Here is a 20,679-nt window from a genome sequence, read left to right as displayed (position 1 = left end):
GGAGAAGAGGTTAATGGTAGAAAACTTTTGGGGAAAAATTTGGTATAAGGTTTGAAACCATAAGTCAGTACAAACTTGGCAGAGATCGAATGTAGCATGATCTCAACTGACATAAAATCCAATAGTAGTATTCATTGTGACATAGGCAGTGCCGGCCACTGTGGCTGAGCAGTTCTAGGTGCTTCAGTCCAGAACCGCGCTGCTGCTATGGTCGCAGGTTCGAATCCTGCCTCGGGCATGGCTGTGTGTGATGTCCTTAGGTTAGTTAGGTTTAAGTAGTTCTAAGTCTAGGGGACTGATGACCTTAGATGTTAAGTCCCATAGTGCTTAGAGCCATTTGAACCATTTTGTTCCAGGTAATGTAGCCAGGGAGGTTGAAGTAGATAGTTATAGTAACTCATATGCTGATTCAACTATATGTATACTGAATGTATGTTGGCAGATGTAATTAATTCATTGTCAAAGGAAAGTGATGAAGAGATTTCAGAAAATAAAGTAGTGGATGAGGTTGGTGAGGCTGTATCAAACGAGGGTATCAAAGCATTCATTTCTATAGAGCAAGGTGAGATGATGATAAGATACTAATGAATGGTTCTGAGTCAGATACAGAGAACATAGTAAGAAGTTATGGGGAAACTATTGACATGTATCCCAGAATTAATATTGAGTGGTATATGAAGGAGGAAGCAGAATACAGCGTTAATGATTGGAGGTTATATGGGAAAATTTTAAAACTTATGTTACTAAAATTCTTGGAGAATAAAAAGTTTAAGGTGGCAAGAGTGCTTGATGGAAGGAGAGAGGAGCTAGGTGCAAGAGAAACATATGATGAATTGTTTATAAGAAATTGTGAAGTTGGAGAGATGTCCATGGTTAATGCCTATGACATGAATACTGGGTGTCAGGCCTTAGAGCAAGTGGGGAGAACAGGTCCTAATTTGATTAAAATGGAGGGAACACTCTGTGGTAGCAACAAAGATTTAAGCATAAATAGAGATTTAACAACAAATAATGTTGGTGAAAGCAATGTTGCATTTGTGTCATCAACTGGAGATACTCAAAGTGATAGGTAAGAGGAATCAAATGAAGTGTTGTTGGAGGAAGACAAAAAGAGTGAGGTAAATAATTATATTTTAAGTGCAGAGGGTAAAGCTATGGAGATTAATATGGCAGAGAAAAAGATAAGTACATTAAATTCTGTTGAGGTCATCAAACTGCTGGCTTTGAATGAAAAATCAGATTAGAATGGAGTACAAAAGATCTGGATGATTACACTATAGAGGAATGAAGATTATACAGTCAAAACTGGACATCATATACACATGTGGGATTTTGAAAAGTCTGAGATAGGTAGGGAACTTGATACAAGAAAAGGTTAACCAAGAGGGAAGGAATTACTTAATGAATTAATGGGGAGATAACAAGGCTGAAGATTGTTTGACAGATGAACAAATGAGATGAATGTACTGGAAGTGATGGAAAGTGGAAGAGAGATAGAAAATAATCTATTAAGGGAAAAATGTTTGGAGAAAGAAAGAAACTCAAAATGTACAGCCAGTCACAGAAATTGATGTTTGTGGCAAGAAAATATATGCGATCATCAATTCTGCGAGCAATGTGTCAGCCACGTCAGAATTTTTTTAAAATAGGCATAAGAAAAAGAAATTTGTAATTTTTTCTGTCACTGGTAGAAAATTAGAACTGCAACATTTGGGTTGAGCAAGCTTGTAACAGAAAAAATATTAGTAGAATTTCAAAGTAACTGATTTCATTTCAGAGTGAGCTGCTTTATTATGAAAGGGTTAATAAAAGGTTTTGTGCTGGGTGTAGATTTTTATGATGAAGAATAAAACAGTGCTAAATTATAATAAAAATGGATAAAATTTGAACAAGAGGGTAGAAAGGAAGAATAAAATTCAACAGGGTGCTCAGTGGCAAAGAGCAAATGGTCCATTTGGATGTTACAATTACCCTAGTGGCAATAACAGGAGACCTGTTTCACTGGCCATAGGTGTATGTAATGTGTATACAATTATGTGTAAAATTATTAAGTATTAAATGTTTAATATAGTAAAAACTGTGATGGGATGTTAATGTTTTGTGTTATGGTGAATTTAATGGCACTAAAAGGTATGTGAAGAATGAGGAGGCACTTAATATTTGGTGCCAAGAGGTAGTTAAAAACAGATGGCATAATTGTAGGTATGTGGAGGTCAGAGAAGAGTAAGATATTCATCAATTTACATAGACATGATTAAGAGATAATGTAATTAAATTGTTTATATGTGTGTGTAACTATAAGTGTCATTTTGTTGGGTTTAAAGTTACCAAGGGGTATAAATGGTTATTTAAAATAAATGAAAGTGCAGTTCTGCCAAAGAATTAGCTGGTTTGCATTGCCTCTGATCAAAGATGTGTGTCAGATCCACTAAGGAAAGTGTTCAGAGTGTGAAATTTGGAGATTCATTCAGACTTAATATTCTGTAGCTATTTTGTCATTCAGTATTGACAGGTGCCACATCTTTTGTGCTGATATTGGGTGCAGAGTGACACATGTGTGGTTACAGTACTTAAGATCAGGTACCAGATTCAGTACCATAAATGTGCAAATGGAAAGAGTAGAGGGTGCAAAATAAGGTGCTGTGACCAATTTGCTGCTATAAGTGAAGTGCTACAATGAATTCAGTGTTGTGCAGGTTAAAAAATCTGGGAGTCAGCAATGATTTGGGTAAATAAACACGACTTCATAAAAGACATTTCATGATAATATCTAAAATTACCACCTCTTTAGGCAAAAGATTCTGGCATTTCCCAAGGTAGTATTATAGGCCCTTTGCTGTTCCTTATCTATATAAATGATTTGGGAGACAGTCTGAGCAGCTGTCTTCAGTTTTTTGCAGATGGCACTGTCGTTTATCACCTAATAAAGTCATCATAAGATCAAAACAAACTGTAAAATGATTTAGAAAAGATATCTGAATGGTGTGAAAAGTGGGAGTTGACCCTAAATAACAAAAAGAGTGAGGTCAGCCACATGAGTGCTAAAAGGAACTCATTAAACTTCAGTTACACAATAAATCAGTCTAATATAAAAGCCATAAATTCAAAAATACCTAGATATTACAATTACGAACAACTTAAATTGGAAGGAACACATAGAAAATGTTGTGGGGAAGGCTAACCAAAGACTGCGTTTTATTGGCAGGACACTTAGAAAATGTAACAGACTTACTAAGTAGACTGCCTACACTACGCTTGTCCATTTTTTTTAGAATACTTCTGCGCGGTGTGGGATCCTTACCAGGTAGGACTGACGGAGTGCATCGAAAAAGTTCAAAGAAAGCAGCATGTTTTGTATTATTGCGAAATATGGGAGAGAGTGTCACAGAAATGGTACAGGATTTGGGCAGGAAATCATTAAAAGAAAGGTGTTTTTCGATGCGCTGGAATCTTCTCACAAAATTCCAATCACCAACTTTCTCCTCAAAATGCAAAATTATTTTGTTGACACTGACCTACATAGGGAGTAGTGATCACCACGATAAAATAAGGGAAATCAGACCTCGTACAGGAAAGATATTCTTTATGCGCACTATACGAGATTCGAATCATAGAGAATTGTGAAGGTGGTTCGAAGAACCCTCTGCCAGGCATTTAAATGTGATTTGCAGAGTATCCATATAGATGTAGATGTAGATTGCAAATTAACTTAACTTTAAATTATAGGATAGTATATTTATATGCACTGGATCTTTATAAGTCTATAGTTAGTAGTTCTGCTTTATTCATTACTTTAAGGTATTTACACTACCAGTCAGGCACAGACAGAAATTATGCTGACATCAATGGTATGCTAGGTGCTACTGAATGGAGGTTTTTTAACATGACAAGGGTGGAGAGATAGCCTCAGGCTGCCTTTGGATGTAATTTTTTATAGCTGAAGAATCCAGGTAAGATTCCACTACTGTGGGTTCAAATGGCTCTGAGCACTATGGGACTTAACATCTGAGGTCATCAGTCCCCTAGACTTATAACTACTTAAACCTAACTAACCTAAGGACATCACACACATACATGCCCGAGGCAGGATTCGAACCTGCGACTGTACCAGCGGCGCGGCTCCGGACTGAAGTGCCTAGAACCGCTCGGCCACAACGGCCGGCCACTACTATGGGAATGTCCAGAATGTGAACAATAACAGGCAGTCCATAACAAGTGTTGTGGAAATTGTGGGACAGCGGAGGAGCATAAGCATTAGTTTAAGCTGTTGAACAATGCCAGGGATGGTTCCCTTTTGGGAAACGTGTTCAACATGGAATTACTACAGAAAACTGTTCATTGTGCTGTGTGTACAAGAATGGAGGCTAGGTAAATGATAATGGGTTCCACCAAAGTAGGCATGATGAGCCCCTGTGAACAAAGGAGGGATTAAGAGGAGTAAGCATCTGATGTAAAGTAGTTGGCACTTAAAGGTAAAAGGCAAGAAAACCACTAACAGCAACAGATTTCTGAAGCTAAATGTTGTTTGGAAATATCAAGACTCAGAACAGAACAAACACTCTAATAACTTAAAATAAACCAAGGAATACTGATTCAGTAAGTTTAAGGTTTATATGTGAGTCCAAGAAATGCAGCGCTATGTACACAAACATCAACTGTAATTACAGCCATAACTAGACTCTACACTATAAATGGTTACACACTATAATAACAAGCAAGACTGTCATACAAGGTAGACATAGTATCAGATAATGGTATTGCACAGCAGCGATTTTCATGAGTAACAATGCAAATTACATCATTATTAAATATGTTAAGAAGTAAGTGTGTACATTAAATGTGTCATACCAGAAAGTACTCTATACATACACTTATATAAATGAAGCAGTACATTTTTATTAGTACATCAGATTAATTTAGTGTATTGACCTTGTTTTGCCAGTATCTCATTGAAAATGTGATAAACACATGTCCTTGTCAATGTAAATGATACATCTATGTTTAAATGAATAGTAATTAGTGTTAGTAGACATTCTATCAAATAATGTTTCATGTAACATACACAAATTAATTACAGAATTATTATTACTGTAGGAATGGTGGTCCAATTCCATTTACATTTCCAGTTAATTTTCATTCCACTTCAATGAAACACAATGTGTCAAAGTGTTGTAAGAAGTGCATTATGTGGTGGGGAGCTACTTGAGATGCCATTGGCAAAAGTTTGGTGACGTCGGTGGACATGATGGTGGGCGATGTGCTCTGGGGAGCTGCTGGATAATGCAGGGAGAATGGAGGTTCTGTAATGGTCCTTTGAGAAAGAGGGCTGATTTTGGTTTTCTGATGTGAGAGTGGCTGTTCAGTTACAACCATAGGAGACCTGTATTTTCCATGATCGGGAGGTCAGCCAAGTGATAGGTTCTGAGTATAGGCTTGCAATCACGACTTTGGCTGTTGGGGCATGAGACTGTGTATTTTGGTTTATGCATTTGAGGATGGCGGTTAGAATAAGTGGCATACAGACAAACTTAGTAATTTGAACATATTAAGTGGAGACTACTATCACTCATGTGGTGCTAGTTAAATTGCAAATGGGACATTGTTACCAGATCAACTTTTATTTTATTTTATTAAGGACTGCCATTCTGCAGGAAGCTCTATGTTGCTGAATAAATCAGTTATGTAAAATAAAATCTGTAGTGTACCATAGTTTATTACTATGATTTCCCTGCTCTTTTATGTCTGTCTGTCCTCAGTCGTTTGACCAAAGTATCACTAGTGTAGAGGTTTGGCTGGTCACTACCATATTGAGGCATAAAGCAGATGGTGTGCAGCTCAACCAAGGCAGCATACACTGACAGACAAAGATCATGAGATAATTTGAAATACCATCAAAATTAATCACATTAGCTGAAATGTGTATGGAAGAAAATTTCTGTCCAATAAAGACACCAGTAAGATACACTGAAAATTGTAATGTTCAGATTGGAGTGAAACTAGGAGAAACCATCTCACCTTTATAATTTAACCTTGTCTTTACTAAAATTTACCCCAAAGAAATTCAATTTGATGCTGATTAAAAGTACTTGTTTAAGGAAATCAAACAGTTAAGGTCATTAGTCTTCTATTCCCCATCCCTCCTCAGGACAGAAGCAGTTTACCCATTCTGCCTGTGCGGAAACCACACCCATGCTGACTGGCACACCAGTCCCCCTCCATAAATCTACTGGGCATATTTGGTCTGGGGATGGCATACCTCACAGTCCAGGAAGTAGTTGCGTTAACACGTGTGGCTACCTGGGTGGGTTTCAATTTGAAAGTGTAAACATTATTAGACTTGCCTGTCCATATGATGTGGCATTGATAAGCAATTCTAGTGTTAAATTAATCAGTGTAATGGAAAACTACTATAAAATTGTTGAAAATATAGGACTAAATGTTAACAAGAAAATGGCAGAATAGCTGATGATAAGTAAGAAGAAGCTAACTGATTCATCCTTGGCTGTAGACAGACTAACCATTAAGATATTTGACCATTTCAAAAACTTAATGGGTCTCTTCAGTATGGACAACAGAAGAGATATAGAGATAGGACTGTCTAACAGCTGCAAACAAAACATATTGTACTTATTTCAAAATTAGGAAAAATAATGTTCAGCCCTATTTCAAAATTCACTTATATCAGTTTATAATAATAAAGGTAATATTATATGGATCTTAATCTTGAAAGTTTAGGGAAAAATAAACATGAAGAAAAGCTATAGTTATTCAAAATGAAAACATTAAGAACCATTTTGGAAACATTATTGATGAAGATACTACAGAATGGAGGATCAGAAAAAATTAAGAACTATGGAGCTGAACAAACACTATAATTCTGTCACAATGTTAAAAAGAGAAGGCTGGGATGAGTTGGTCATACAGTAACAATTTTGAAGAATAGACACCTAAGATAATATTCCCTATAAAAACAGATGAATATATGGAAGAAGAGGACTAAGGAGCAATTGGCAGGAAATATTCAGGATGATGTAGGAAAGATGAATATTAATACTGAATAGGCATCCAACGAATGAGTAGAAGGGAAGGGAAGAGGCTTGCAGAACAGACATATGGCTGAGAACAATCTTCAAGGGAGTATACTGTGAGAAGCAGCACCCCCACCTTCCCCCACCCCGCCACCACCACCGCCACTCTTCCATCTCTAGGTCAGATTACATCTCCTAAAAGCCAAAATTTTGAGCTTTTCCTGAGAATCTTTATTAAAAAATGTGAATTTTTTTCTGGGAGGAGGGAGGGGGTGTGAGGAAGCTTCCAGCTTGAGTTGCTATGTAGTTTACATTCTGGCTCTGGCTTGGTTCCCTGGCTGCCATACGGTGACAAACTCTTGTATGGGCTCATAAACAGGAAAGCTTGTCCACCTTTCATATAAAACAAGCAGCTACTTTGAGAGCATAATATGTGTACATGCAGGAGAAGGTGTTTCTTAAGTTGGAAAAACAGCTTTGAAGACCCATGAACAGTTAGGTGTAGTACAACATGGTACCATGAATTGGTTGCCTATATTTGTTACACATGGGACAGCATGTACTTGTAGGGCAGAAAACAAAAACACAGTTCTAATTTTAGTAAACTGCAGAAGCCTTCAGGATACATCCCAGAAGTAGCCTCACTTAAGATAGTAATGCACACATAATATAAGAACGTGAAAGGTAACTACAGTTGGTGGTAAATAACTGAGAAATTTTTAAATTTGTATATGAGGGTTGGAACTTAAATAGTGGCAACTATTTAGTCACAACTGATACAAAAGAGTTACATGTTTGCACCTTCTACTGTCCTTCAAAGTAATCACTAGCGTTGTGTAGAACTGATTGCCTATGATGTGGAGAGTGAAGTATACCGTTAGCAGAGCCTGTTCTGTTGATGGTGCAAATGGAGTGGTCTAAAGTTGTACAACTGTGATGGTGTTATCCTAATGTATTACATTCCTCCATGGCAGTCCATCAATGCACAGTATTACTGTTCATTTTTGGAGCACCACCTGCGACCATTTTGCAAAAGAAGCAGCGTCACTTTCTGTGCAACCCATCCATCATTTTGCATGACAATGCGCGGGAGCATACAGTGCAAGCTGTGGCTGCTCTGTTCGGTTGATGGGACTGGGAAGTACTTTACCATCCACCATACTCCCTGGACTTAAGGCCTTCTGACTTTGATTTGATTCCAAAGATGAAGGAACCACTTTGTGGCATTCGCACCATCAACAGAACAGGCTCTGCTAATGGTATACTATGCCTTCCACATCGCTGGCAATGGGTTCTACACAATGCTGGTGACTACTATGAAGGACAGTAACAGGTACAAGCATGTAACTCTTTTGTATCAGTTGTGAAAAAATAGTTGCCACTATTTAAGTTCCAACCCTCATATAATACTCACTGGAAAGATTGGCACGAGACCACAAAGCATTCAGAAATGACCAATGGAAGAAATAATCAGAATGTGAGATGATACGGGTGTCAAAGATCAGCCAGATGTAATAATTGAATGATTCTACAGGCTACCAGTGGCATGGAAAGCACAAAAATATCACACACAAATTCTGATATCATGTTAGGGCAATAGGAACACACTTCAATTTCCGTCCTATAGACAAAGAGATACATCCATCTAAATAGACTTATAGGGATGATATCATGTGACATTGTACTAAAACTCTCTTCTGAAAACTACTTTGAGTGGTTGGTTAGATGAGCTAAGAAAAATGTTTAAACATGCTTGCAAAAAACAGGCCCATAGATAAGAAACAGCAACCTCAAGCTCTTTGTAGTATCAACAATCACTGGTGCAGAATGAAAAGTTAAGATAGGTAGGTAATTTTTCAGCTTAATAAGTGTGAAGAGAATGATTACAAACTCCCTGACAAACCAGCAGTGGATATTTAGTCATGTGGAGTAGAATTCAGGGGATCTGTGGCACAAATTCAGAAAATATTGTAGGCTAGGTTCTGGGTAACTTTGTGCCCTGGAAGATGGCATGTGGTTGGGAAGTCATACCATGGTTAAATAACAAAGTTAGATAGTCACCATAAAAGCAGAGAGAGAGTCATGAAAGATTCAAAGAAAATCAATTATTTATCACTGAACAAAAGCTGAACAAAGTACAAGAAAGAAGAGGTGAATGATATGTAAGAAATGTTAAATGACTTGAAAACTGAGTACTTCACCACCAAATTGCAAAATGTAATAGTTTAAATTATAAGTAAAATTAATCAACAGATCAAAATTGTTGACCGAAACACTCATTGTTCATGATGTCACCAAAACAACAATGATAAAATGAGATATTAAAATTAAAATTATGTCTTCTGGAACTCCACAAAAAATAAAAGCACAGTTCTTACTCGGGATGTTGCTCAGGCACAAAAACAATAGCTATAGTAATAAATAAGTGCAGAACTGAAAAATTTATGGTCATTTAATAGAAGAAGGCCTTTGGAACTGATGGGATAAACATTATTTTCTATATTGAACACATGGAACACTTGGGACTTTTATGGCGACAGTTTACTGTGGGGAAGAGGATTTATGACAAGTTGCATGTGATTGTATAATGACTCTTTAAGTCTTGAAGAAGGCTCACTGTACATATACACAGAACTAAAGGCTTCTTTCACTGATATCAGTTCATTGGAACACAACCTATGGTGACATTTTTGAAGGCCAAACAATAACTCTGCAGGAAGGAACCTGAAAATCTGAAAACACTATTCATGTAAATCTCAGTCCATTTATTCATGTGATCAATATGGCTATAGACAGTGAAGTTCTGGTTGATTTTGTGTTCCCTGACTCTGTGAAAGCCATAAATAAAAACTACTCAAAAAAAAAAAAAAAAGTATCGCACCACCTGTAGCTCTGTGAAAGTGTATGTACTTTGACTCAAGGGGAGCATGTGAAAGTATAAGCTTTCTGGAACCAAAAAATATATTTACTGTGAAATAATAGCAAAACAATATCCACAGTAACAAAGCAATTTGAAAGTGCACACCTTTGTACATTTGTGAAACAAAAATCTGCTTCTCTGTAATGTTCAGTACCCTGTTACTCCAGCTCACACATTATTAATGTGCTTGGATCCCCCTTGACATAAGGTTTGTGAGATGCTGGTGCTCATGATTGTCTCATTCATTGATAGCGGACCTCGAGGTTATACAGGGTGTGAGGAGGGTTCCTGTGGTGACATGTTGCCAGTTTTAAACTATTCCAAAGCATTGTAAATCAGGTTGACATCAGCAGATACCACGGAATATTTTATAATCATCATCAGGAGTCAGACAAATCCCTGCATTCATTGGTGCCACTGATCCAGGTTCCATTCCAGGTATTTCCTGTGCCATTTTGTTTGTCATCATGGTGGTGCAGGTTGATACTACTGCTCATAATGGATACCTAGAGGAAGCACTGATCATCTGAAGATGGTTGCATATTATTCCAAGGTGCTTCTAAAAAAAGCAACATAAAGTTCTGTAGCGCTCTCTCAACATTCATATGAGCCATAATTTGTAGTTAGTAGTTATCAGTTGGTGTTGTTGACTGTGGGTGATCATTGAATGGTGTTGGTGTGGTGTATGCCAGTTAGTCGAACAACTTCCTGTTCTGCCAACCACAAACCAATAATATGTGCATAACCTAAAATTGAAATGACTAGTAGTGGCACAAGATACCCTTCCCCATGCACCATATGATGGCTTGTGGGTTTTGTAAGTACAAGTAGATACAGAATGCAAAGATACCATTAGAAATGAAAATAGCATCTGGTGTATCTCTGGGACTGGCAATAGGACCAATATTATCTACCAAATACATAAATGACATGGATGACAGTGTTTATAACTCTCTGAGGCTGTTTTATAATGATGTTATAATATAAACGGAAGATATAGCACTATGAAATTGTTCCAAAATAGAGAAAGACTTTTAGACGATCAGTATTGGATAAAAGATTGACAGCTGATCATAGATATAAATGAATTAATATGTGAAATCTCAGTATTATTTGACTACACAGAGGATGGACTGTTAACATTTTACATCACAACCATCAAGTTTGTGTGAGTAATATCCATCCAAATCAAGTTGATACTCAGTGTGGTAACTAATGGGAGTGACTGTAAATGGGAAATGTGTTTACAGTCATTCCCATTACCCTATGAACTGGGTGTCAACTTGGTTTCTTTCAGACAATATTGCAGAGAGTGATTGAAGGTGGAGTGACTCCAAATATATTGTGGTGGAAAAGACAGATGTTAGACTGAAATTTACAGAGACAATTGTGTATTTTACATTGAGTCAATGTAACAGAGTACACCGACGGACTTTCAACAGACTTTGAAATTTGAAGAGAATTGCATGTTTTCCATCAGCTGTACACATTTATTATTTACTTTCTATCAGTTTTGGTTATAGTGAGCATCTTCACATGGAGAAGTAAAGCTGTACATTATATTAATATGCAATTCAATGAATAGCTCTTTTTTTCTTCCTGTGGAGTTGGTTGCTATGGTTGAACTGATAGAAAATAAATAATAAATTCATACGGCTGATGGCAAACATGCAGTTCTTCAAAGTCTTCACAGCTGTATTGAGTCACCTCATTAAACCGTTCGGTTTCAGAGTGCTGTACCAATTGCAGTCATTGAAGACCATCCAGACATTGTATCACCAACACAGCAAAAAGTAAGAGGAGAGATAACTAACGTGGAACATAAATGATAAAGACTAGCACACTGAATGACAAACTCTGTGAGAGGAGACTAGCATTATTAATTGAATAACAGGTTCACTGAACACTGGCACTGGTCTCTTGAAGGCAGATGAAAACATGGAGAAATGGAGTTGGAAACCTAACACTAATGTTGCAACTGTCAGACAACATCTAATGATCTTGATGGCACATATAATACAACCAGCTTCCTCACCAGTGTTATTGCCTAATGGAAAAATTGGCATTAGGAGAACACAGGACACACAATTGTATGTTTCCTCAATGGATGCCCTGGTCATAACACATTCTACAGGAAAGAAGGAAGAAGGGTGTTTGACAACCCATTACACTACAAGATACCAAACAATAGCAGTTCTATGAATGCCACACAACTGCAGATGACTGTCACTGAACTGTAGGAAAAAGCCCATCAGTGGTCAAGATCAGTGTCCAGTGTTCCACAATCGTTATCTGTCACCATATAGAGATTCCAGCCACTTGAAAAGTTATTGAAAACAGTAAAACTAAATGTGGTGACCACCTATGGAGGTGAGGCCACCACAGATAAAGATCACCCATTGCTGACATCACCATAAATGACCAATCTGTCTAGGCACTAGTCAGTTCTCAGACATCAATTTCTGTGACATTGGATGCTTATAATCATTAAATAATATGTTTCATGATTCAAAGGACATTGTGCTGAAAGCTACAAACCTTGTAAGGTGGCACAATGGTTAGCACACTGGACTCACATTCAGGATGACAACAATTCAAACCTGTATCCAGCCATCCAGATTCAGGTTTTCTGTGATTTCCTTAAATCCCTCCATAAAAATGCTGGGACGGTTCCTTTGAAAGGGCATGGCCTATTTCCTTCCCTATCCTTGACAAAATCTGAGCTTGTGCTCCATCTCTAATGACCTCAATGTCGACAGAACATTAAACCCAATATTCCTTCCTTCTTTCCTTGAAGGCTACAAACAGAAAATATGCCCAGCTAACAGGAACCTGTGTTGCAAGAAGAGATATCACTGACAGAACATTGCCATTAGAATTTGTCATTTTACCAGAAAGCAAGCCACAATGTTATCTCTCAGGTTCGATTCCTGGCTGGGTTGGAGATTTTCTCTGCCCTGGGACTGGGTGTTTGTGTCATCATCATTTCATCATCATTATCATCACTCGTGACAGTGGTTAGATTGGAATGCGAAAAAATTGGACTGTGTGAAAATTAGGACTTTGTATGAGCACAGATGATCACGCAGTTGAGCACCCCACAAACCGAACATCATCATCTTCGCAATGTTATCTTTGGGTAGGACTGCTCGTGGTTATGAGAAAGAGTCACAGGCCGTGGAAGATTGTAACTCCAGACTGATTAAGCTGCTCCAACAAGCTCCTACAACAATGAATGTTCTGGGTGATTGTCTATCATTGAAAATTCACTTGCCTCAGTGTCATCACCAATCAAAGTTTTAGTCAACAGCTGGATGTTCAATTAACTGTGAAATTCTAACTGAGTGTTAAAAAGAACTCAGCCTCACAAAAGAAATGTATATGGCAGTCATGATCATAATCATCAAGGGTGGTCAAGGAAATCTTTAAGTCATCAACTGCCACCAACAACTACAATTCCTCCTCAAGGATATGTACACAGGGATGGCTGAACTATGAGGATGTGCTGAAAAGTAATGCCTCCAAAATTTTTTAGGAGAAAGCTTTTACAGTTGTTTACATAAAACAAACATCATTAACATTCTACATAATTATTCTTCATGTCTATTACTTTATTTCTCAACATAATCAGTATGGTGGCAACCTCGCCACTGCTTGCACCACTTCATTAATATCAAACTGAAGTCCTTGACTGTGTTCTTTAAGTTTTGGAAACAGATGAAAAGTAGATGGGGCCAAGTCAGTACGGTATGGAGCATGATCGATGACAGTGAACCCACGACATCAAATTATTGCAGATGTCACAGTTCTTGCTTGTGGTCTGGCATTTTCATACTGAAGGAGAGGGTGCTCCATATGTGGATAAACACTTTGAATTAAAAACTCGATTACAGAACACTGTTACTCATTCACCGACATAATTATGTTACACACCACCATGTTACATGCTGTAATTCAAAGCCCTTTAGCAGCAGAGGGCTACAAATATGTAAACACGAAGAACAAAGTATAACATCATTAACATTTGTTTTATTTGAAAAGCTTTAATAGTTTTCACATAAAAAATTCAGAGCTATTACTTTTCAGCATACCCGCACAGTCCAGAAACAGCTCAGTGCTACTCATGGATAATCTTCTTATAATGTCACTACCTACTACTTACTGGTGGACTCTACCATGCCCTGCCAGTAGGTCCTGGCTTGACTGATGAAAAGTCTTGGAGGCTATTAGCCATTCTGCATCAATTTTCAAGTGCATTCAGGCCTGATCTTGGGGCAAAACAGACCACATAATCCAGTGTCAAACACCATAGCAATTCTGGAGGTCCCTCCTCCCCCCCCCCCTTACAAAGAAAAAAAAAAAAACAAGTCAGTGATCATATAGGGTATCTCCAACTCAACAACAGATAATTCAGGAGAAAGTTGGGAATATGATGGAAGACATTATTAAATCATCAGAGGGGCCTTGGTACCCTCATGGTGTCCTCATTAAGTAGAAAGGTGGCACATACCATTTACACATTGATTATTGGTGGCTGAGCAAAATAACTAATAATGTATACTCACTGTCATGAATTGATGGTATCTCAGACTGTCTGATGAGAGTGAAGAATCTCCCAATATTGATATGGAGTGTGGCTACTGGCAGATCAGATATGAAGAGGCTGTTTGGGAGAAGACTGTTTTCATAAGACCTGAAGGCTTCTATTGATCTGTGTAGGTCTCCAGCCACCTTTGAATACATGATGGACAACTTGTTTCAACATCTTAAATAGACAATGTGCCTTGACTATTTGGATGGCATTATTTTTTTCTCAAGACATTTGAAGAGCATCTAAAGCACTTGGCAACTGTGCTGAACTGTGTCCATGACATAGAGCTTTGCCTGAAGCCAGGAAAGTGCCTCTTCATTGTCCATGAAATAAACATCTTGGGATACTAGCTAAGAGGAATGCAGTCCATTCTGACCCGGAAAAAGCACAAGCAATAATACCTTTTCCAACTCTTTAGTACATTCATGATGGGAGAGACTTCCTCCAAGATGAAACATTTCATGAGTGATTTCAGTTGTAAAGTATTACCAATACAAGAACTGCCACAGGAAGGTGTCAATTTATTCTGGAGCAGGAACAAGAAATATTTTCCACTGCCCTTAAGGGGGTGCTGACATGGTTACCAGCTGTGGGACTTTTTTTATGAGAATACTGAGACAGAAATAAACACTGATTGTAGAGGTTATGGGTTAGTTGCAATTCTCATGCAAATCTAGGAAGACAGTGAATGAGTGAGTACTTAGGAATCCAAAATACTTTCAGAGATCAGGAAGAATTACTACATGACTGAGAAAGAGTGCCTTGCATTTGTTTCCACAACCAATAGGTTCCAAACCTATTTAGATAGCAGGCCCTTCATTATGCTTATTGACAAGTTTGAGTGATTCATCAGGATGACTGGCAAGATGGGCCCTGAAACTTTGGGAATACAATGCCACAGTGGTATACAAACACAGGGATACCAATTGCTTATTGCAGAATCCATTGGAACAACTTTACAGCACTGGTGATATCCCAGTCATTACAAAATTAATGACCATCATAGCTGAACAAAGGGAAGATTCAGTATTACAGAAGACCATAGGGGCCTCAGAAAATGAATAAGTTATCAGAGAAGAACTCAGAATAATACATGAAATATTGCATTAAAAGAAACATAAACCAATGGGATGGAAATGGTTATTTTTCTTCCCAGCTCATTTATAGGTTTTCATACTGAAGTATTTTCATCATACTTAAACCATCAGGTCTTGTGGGTTCTGTGAACACACAACAGAATCCGGAGCAGGTATCATTGGCTATGTCTCTGTTAGGTGGATAGCAGTGTTCACTGACTACTTCACCCACTACACTTCACGAAGGCTGTACTGACTGCCAAAGGTATGGGACTTGCCTGGCCTCTTACAGAAGACGTAATTTTGAAGCATAGAGCTCCATGTATAATGATCCCAGATCATGGAAAAGTGTTTCAGTCAATACTGGGTTCAAAAGTAATTTCATTATGCAATGTTTTTCACAGATGGCAGCTGCCTACCATCAGTAGATGAATGACCCCACAGAATGTTTTAACAATACGATGGCTGATATTCTCTTGATGTCAGACAGAGAGACTGTGATAAAATACTGTCTGTCATGAAATTAACATACATCACAAGAATGCATGACACTACAGGTTTCGTGCAATTTTTCCAGAGGCTGAATCAACAACACATATTTTGCTTCCATTTCAACAGATGATGCTGGAAATGATGACCTCAAATAACTCATCAACAGAAGTGAAGGAGAAAGATGTCTAGCACACTTATGGGCCTTGGATGCCTAGGATAAGGATGATAAACATTATAATGCCAAACACCTACCTGTAAGTTAGAACACAAGCAACCTAGTTTGAATTTTTATGACTGTGTGGAAGTTTGGGATGTCCAAAAATTATTAAAGCAAACTTTGGACTGTACTAAATCCTACATCACTTGTCAGACATTACCTATGAAGTAGAGGATGATGATCTTAACACTGAGGAGATAAAGTGCAAAGATGTCATCCATTTCCTTTGTGTGAATTTCTAACATAGCCCTGACACACAAATCAACAATAGAGGCTTCTGACACAAGGAACATGGAGAACTGCCTCACAGTTGTGCTGCCTTGTTGGAAGTAACTATATTTGAACATCACACTGATGATCAGGACATGACAACGTGATCAGAATGTGAGGATCCACCAAAGCTGCCATACGAAGGGCTACTGACTAGATCCATATCCAGAATGCTACATCCTATTCCAAAACAGCAGGTAACTGCTTTGTGAGGCAATGCCTCACACTGTCCATTGCCTATCATAGTGTAGTAGTTGCAGTCATTTTTTAGTGATGTGCAGCTGTCTGGTTCCATGCCTACCACTTGTACTTATTCATAATTTAAATTTTCAACATCATAAAGGTTCTGAGACTTACTTATTTATGAAATTTTGAAATTTGTGAGAACATTACATGTATGTACAAACAGGAGCACCCACTACTGAGGTAAGAAAGTTCAGCTGTGTGCGTACTTTCAGGTGTGCTTCATAAAACTGCTTCCAGTGTGAAACTAATGACCCTGCTCAAATAATTGGTAAAATTAGATAATCTGTGGGGAATGGGGTGGGGGGGGGGGTGATTCCTGTACACCATCTACTTCAGTTACATACTGTAAAGCACCTTACAGAGTTTAAATGTAGATGTACACCTACCCCATGAAATATGAAAGTTTAAACACATAGTTATGTTAGTGTGCCCTGCTTGTGAGAAATAACTGGTTGACACATGATTTTATGATAACTGCACTGATAATATGCTGTGAAAAGTAACTATTAATTAATACAACAGGTTCATTGACTGATTCATAATTGTTGTTGTTGTTGTGGTCTTCAGTCCTGAGACTGGTTTGATGCAGCTCTCCATGGTACTCTATCCTGTGCAAGCTTCTTCATCTCCCAGTACCTACTGCAACCTACATCCTTCTGAATCTGCTTAGTGTATTCATCTCTTGGTCTCCCCCTACGATTTTTACCCTCCACGCTGCCCTCCAATACTAAATTGGTGATCCCTTGATGCCTCAGAACATGTCCTACCAACCGATCCCTTCTTCTGGTCAAGTTGTGCCACAAACTTCTCTTCTCCCCAATCCTATTCAATACCTCCTCATTAGTTACGTGATCTACCCATCTAATCCTCCTGATAACGACATCCTCTTGAGTAGTCCCCGCCCGGAGATCCGAATGGGGGACTATTTTACCTCCGGAATATTTTACCCAAGAGGACGCCATCATCATTTAATCATACAGTAAAGCTGCATGCCCTCGGGAAAAATTACGGCCGTAGTTTCCCCTTGCTTTCAGCCGTTCGCAGTACCAGCACAGCAAGGCCGTTTTGGTTATTGTTACAAGGCCAGATCAGTCAATCATCCAGACTGTTGCCCTTGCAACTACTGAAAAGGCTGCTGCCCCTCTTCAGGAACCACACGTTTGTCTGGCCTCTCAACAGATACCCCTCCGTTGTGGTTGTACCTACGGTACGGCTATCTGTATCGCTGAGGCACGCAAGCCTCCCCACCAACGGCAAGGTCCATGGTTCATGGGGGGGGGGGGGGGGGGGGGATTCATAATTAAGCCTTACAAAGTAGAGTCATAATAACAAATGATGTCCTCTAGCTCAATTTCTAGTTATATGGATTTCCAGTTCAAATCATCAGTTAAGCTGGAATCCTGAACTCAACAACTATAATAAAGAGAAAAAAAAAAAGAGTTCAACAAAAGGAGGTCAACCACTTGGAGTGTGAGTTTATGCAGTTTTCAGCATCTATTTTGATGATAACTCTGATTCATAAACACATTAGGGCTATTGCAATTTTGTCAAAAAAGGTATGATTGAATACTATGGTTGTTACGTGATACAAATTGTTGGTTGTGTACAGCAGCAACCAATGTGTGTGTCAGGGAGGGGGGGAGAGGGGGGGGCAGGTATGTGTGCCTCTGTGCTTCTCTCTCTCTCTCTCTCTCTCTCTGTGTGTGTGTGTGTGTGTGTGTACAAAAACTGTGCATATGATTCATTCAAGAAAAATTGTAAGAATAAATGTTCTTGGTACACATTTCACACAGCAACTCACTTGTAAAATGATGTAACATGTTTTGATGAAAGTATGTAAGCATAACAAACTGTATCAATTTGAAACCGGCAATGGTACTTTTTCAACAAAGTAACCTAAAACCAATTTGTGGCTGGTTGCTGCTATATACCATCAACAACGTTAGTGTTATGCCATTGGATACACTGAGGTGACAAAAGTCATGAGATAATAATATGCAGATGGTGGTAGTATTGTGTGCACAAGGTATAAAAAGGCAGTGCATTGGCGGAGCTGTCATTTGAACTCAGGTGATTCATGAAAAAAGGTTTCCAACATGATTATGGCCACACAATGAGAATTAACACACTTTTGGTTGTTGAAGCTAAACAACTGGGCCATTCCATTTTGCAAATTGTTAGGGAATTCGATATTCTGAGATCCATAGCATCAAGAGCGAGCCAATAATGCCAAAATTACCTCTCACCAAGGACAATACAGTTGATGACTGCCTTCACTTAATGACGAAGAGCAGTGAAATTTGCATAGAATTGTTAGTGCTAACAAATAAGTAACACTATAATGTAACTGGATACATAAAGAATCTACTCACCAAGTGGCAACAGGAAAACACACATATAAAACGTGTTACAGTTTGCAAAACTTTCAGAGCCAGTGGCTCCTCCTTGTTGCTGAAGGGTTGAAGGAGAAGGAAGAGTGGTGAAGGAGAAGGACTGGTAAGGTTTAGGAAAAGAGGCAGAGTTCACCCACAACTCTGGGTCAGGGGAGACTTACCAGATGGGATGAGAAGGAAACAATTCCCTTCTCACCCAGCTCAGTAAGTCTACCCCAACCTGGGTGACTTTTCTGAACTCTAACCCCTTTTCTAAATGTCAGCAGTCCTTTCCCTTTATTCCTCTTCCTTCCCCTTCAACCTTTCTGCCAGAAGAAGGAGCCACTGCCTCCAAAAGCTTGCAAGCTGTGACATTTTATATATGCATTCTCCTGTCTCTGCTTTTAAGTAGGTTTTTTATCTATCCAATTACAATATGTTTTCAAAAATCAATTACTGTCATAGAACAGCAACACTGCATGAGATAACCACATAAATCAATGTGGGGTATATGACAAATATATCCCTTAGGAAAGTGTGGTGAAATCTGGTGTTAATGGGCTATGGCAGCAGATGACCAATGCGAGTGTCTTTGCTAACAGCATGACATTGCCTGCAATGTATTTCGTAGGATTGTGGCCATATTGTTTGGAACCTGGATGACTAGAAAACTGTAGCCTGGTCAGAGAAATCCTGATTTAAGTTGGTAACAGCTGAAGTTTGAGATTGGTGCACACACCATGAAGCCATCGACCCAAGGCACTGAGCATGCTGGTGATGGCTCCATAATGATGTGGGTTGTGTTTAAATGGATCCAACTGAACTGATCATTGACTGGAAATCGTTATGTTTGGCTACCTGGAGATCATTTGCAACCATTCATCAAATTCCTGTTCCCATGACAATGCACCATATAAGCAGGCCACAATTGCTCATGATTAGTCTGAAGTACATTCTGGTCAATTCAAGTGAATGATTTTGCCACCCAGATCGCCCAACATGATTCTCTTTGAGCATTTATGGGACGTAATTGAGAGGTCAGGTCTTGCAAAAAATTCTGTACTGGCAACACTTCCACAATTATGGACATTTATAGAAGCAGTATGGCTCAATATTTCTGCAAAGAATTTCCAACGACTTGTTGAGTCCATACATGTCAAAATACTTCACTACACCTGGAAAAAGTAGGTCCGGCATGATATTAGGAGATATTCCACAACTTTTGGCACATCAGTGTATACTGATATTGCTATTTTTTCCACAGGTTTTTCAATAGATTCAGTAACTCTGTGTCTGCAGGAGAAATTATTCACACGTTGTAGATGATGTCTAGAATAACAACATTTTTTAACACTCTGCAATGCAGTGTGCAAAAACATTCATTTTTGAAACAACATCTCTGTTAATACTAGTGCAGCAAGGTTTGATGGAGAGCTCCTGTGAGATCTGGAAAGTAAGAGAAATGTA

General features: G+C 38.5%; 1 protein-coding gene across 1 annotated transcript in view; it reads right to left on the bottom strand.

Annotated features, from left to right (window-relative positions):
* LOC126248502 (protein unc-79 homolog) overlaps nucleotides 1–20,679 on the bottom strand; it is an 875,350-nt gene that overhangs the window by 748,890 nt on the left and 105,781 nt on the right. Inside the window, exon 10 of the mRNA XM_049949540.1 lies at nucleotides 1,216–1,221. Coding sequence (XP_049805497.1) covers nucleotides 1,216–1,221 — 6 coding nt within the window. The remainder of the gene's footprint in view (nucleotides 1–1,215; nucleotides 1,222–20,679) is intronic.

This window comes from Schistocerca nitens, chromosome 3 (assembly GCF_023898315.1).
Source record: "Schistocerca nitens isolate TAMUIC-IGC-003100 chromosome 3, iqSchNite1.1, whole genome shotgun sequence".
Lineage (NCBI taxonomy): Eukaryota > Metazoa > Arthropoda > Insecta > Orthoptera > Acrididae > Schistocerca > Schistocerca nitens.
Note: the sequence above shows the minus strand (reverse complement) of the source record. Positions and strands in the feature narration are given on the sequence as shown.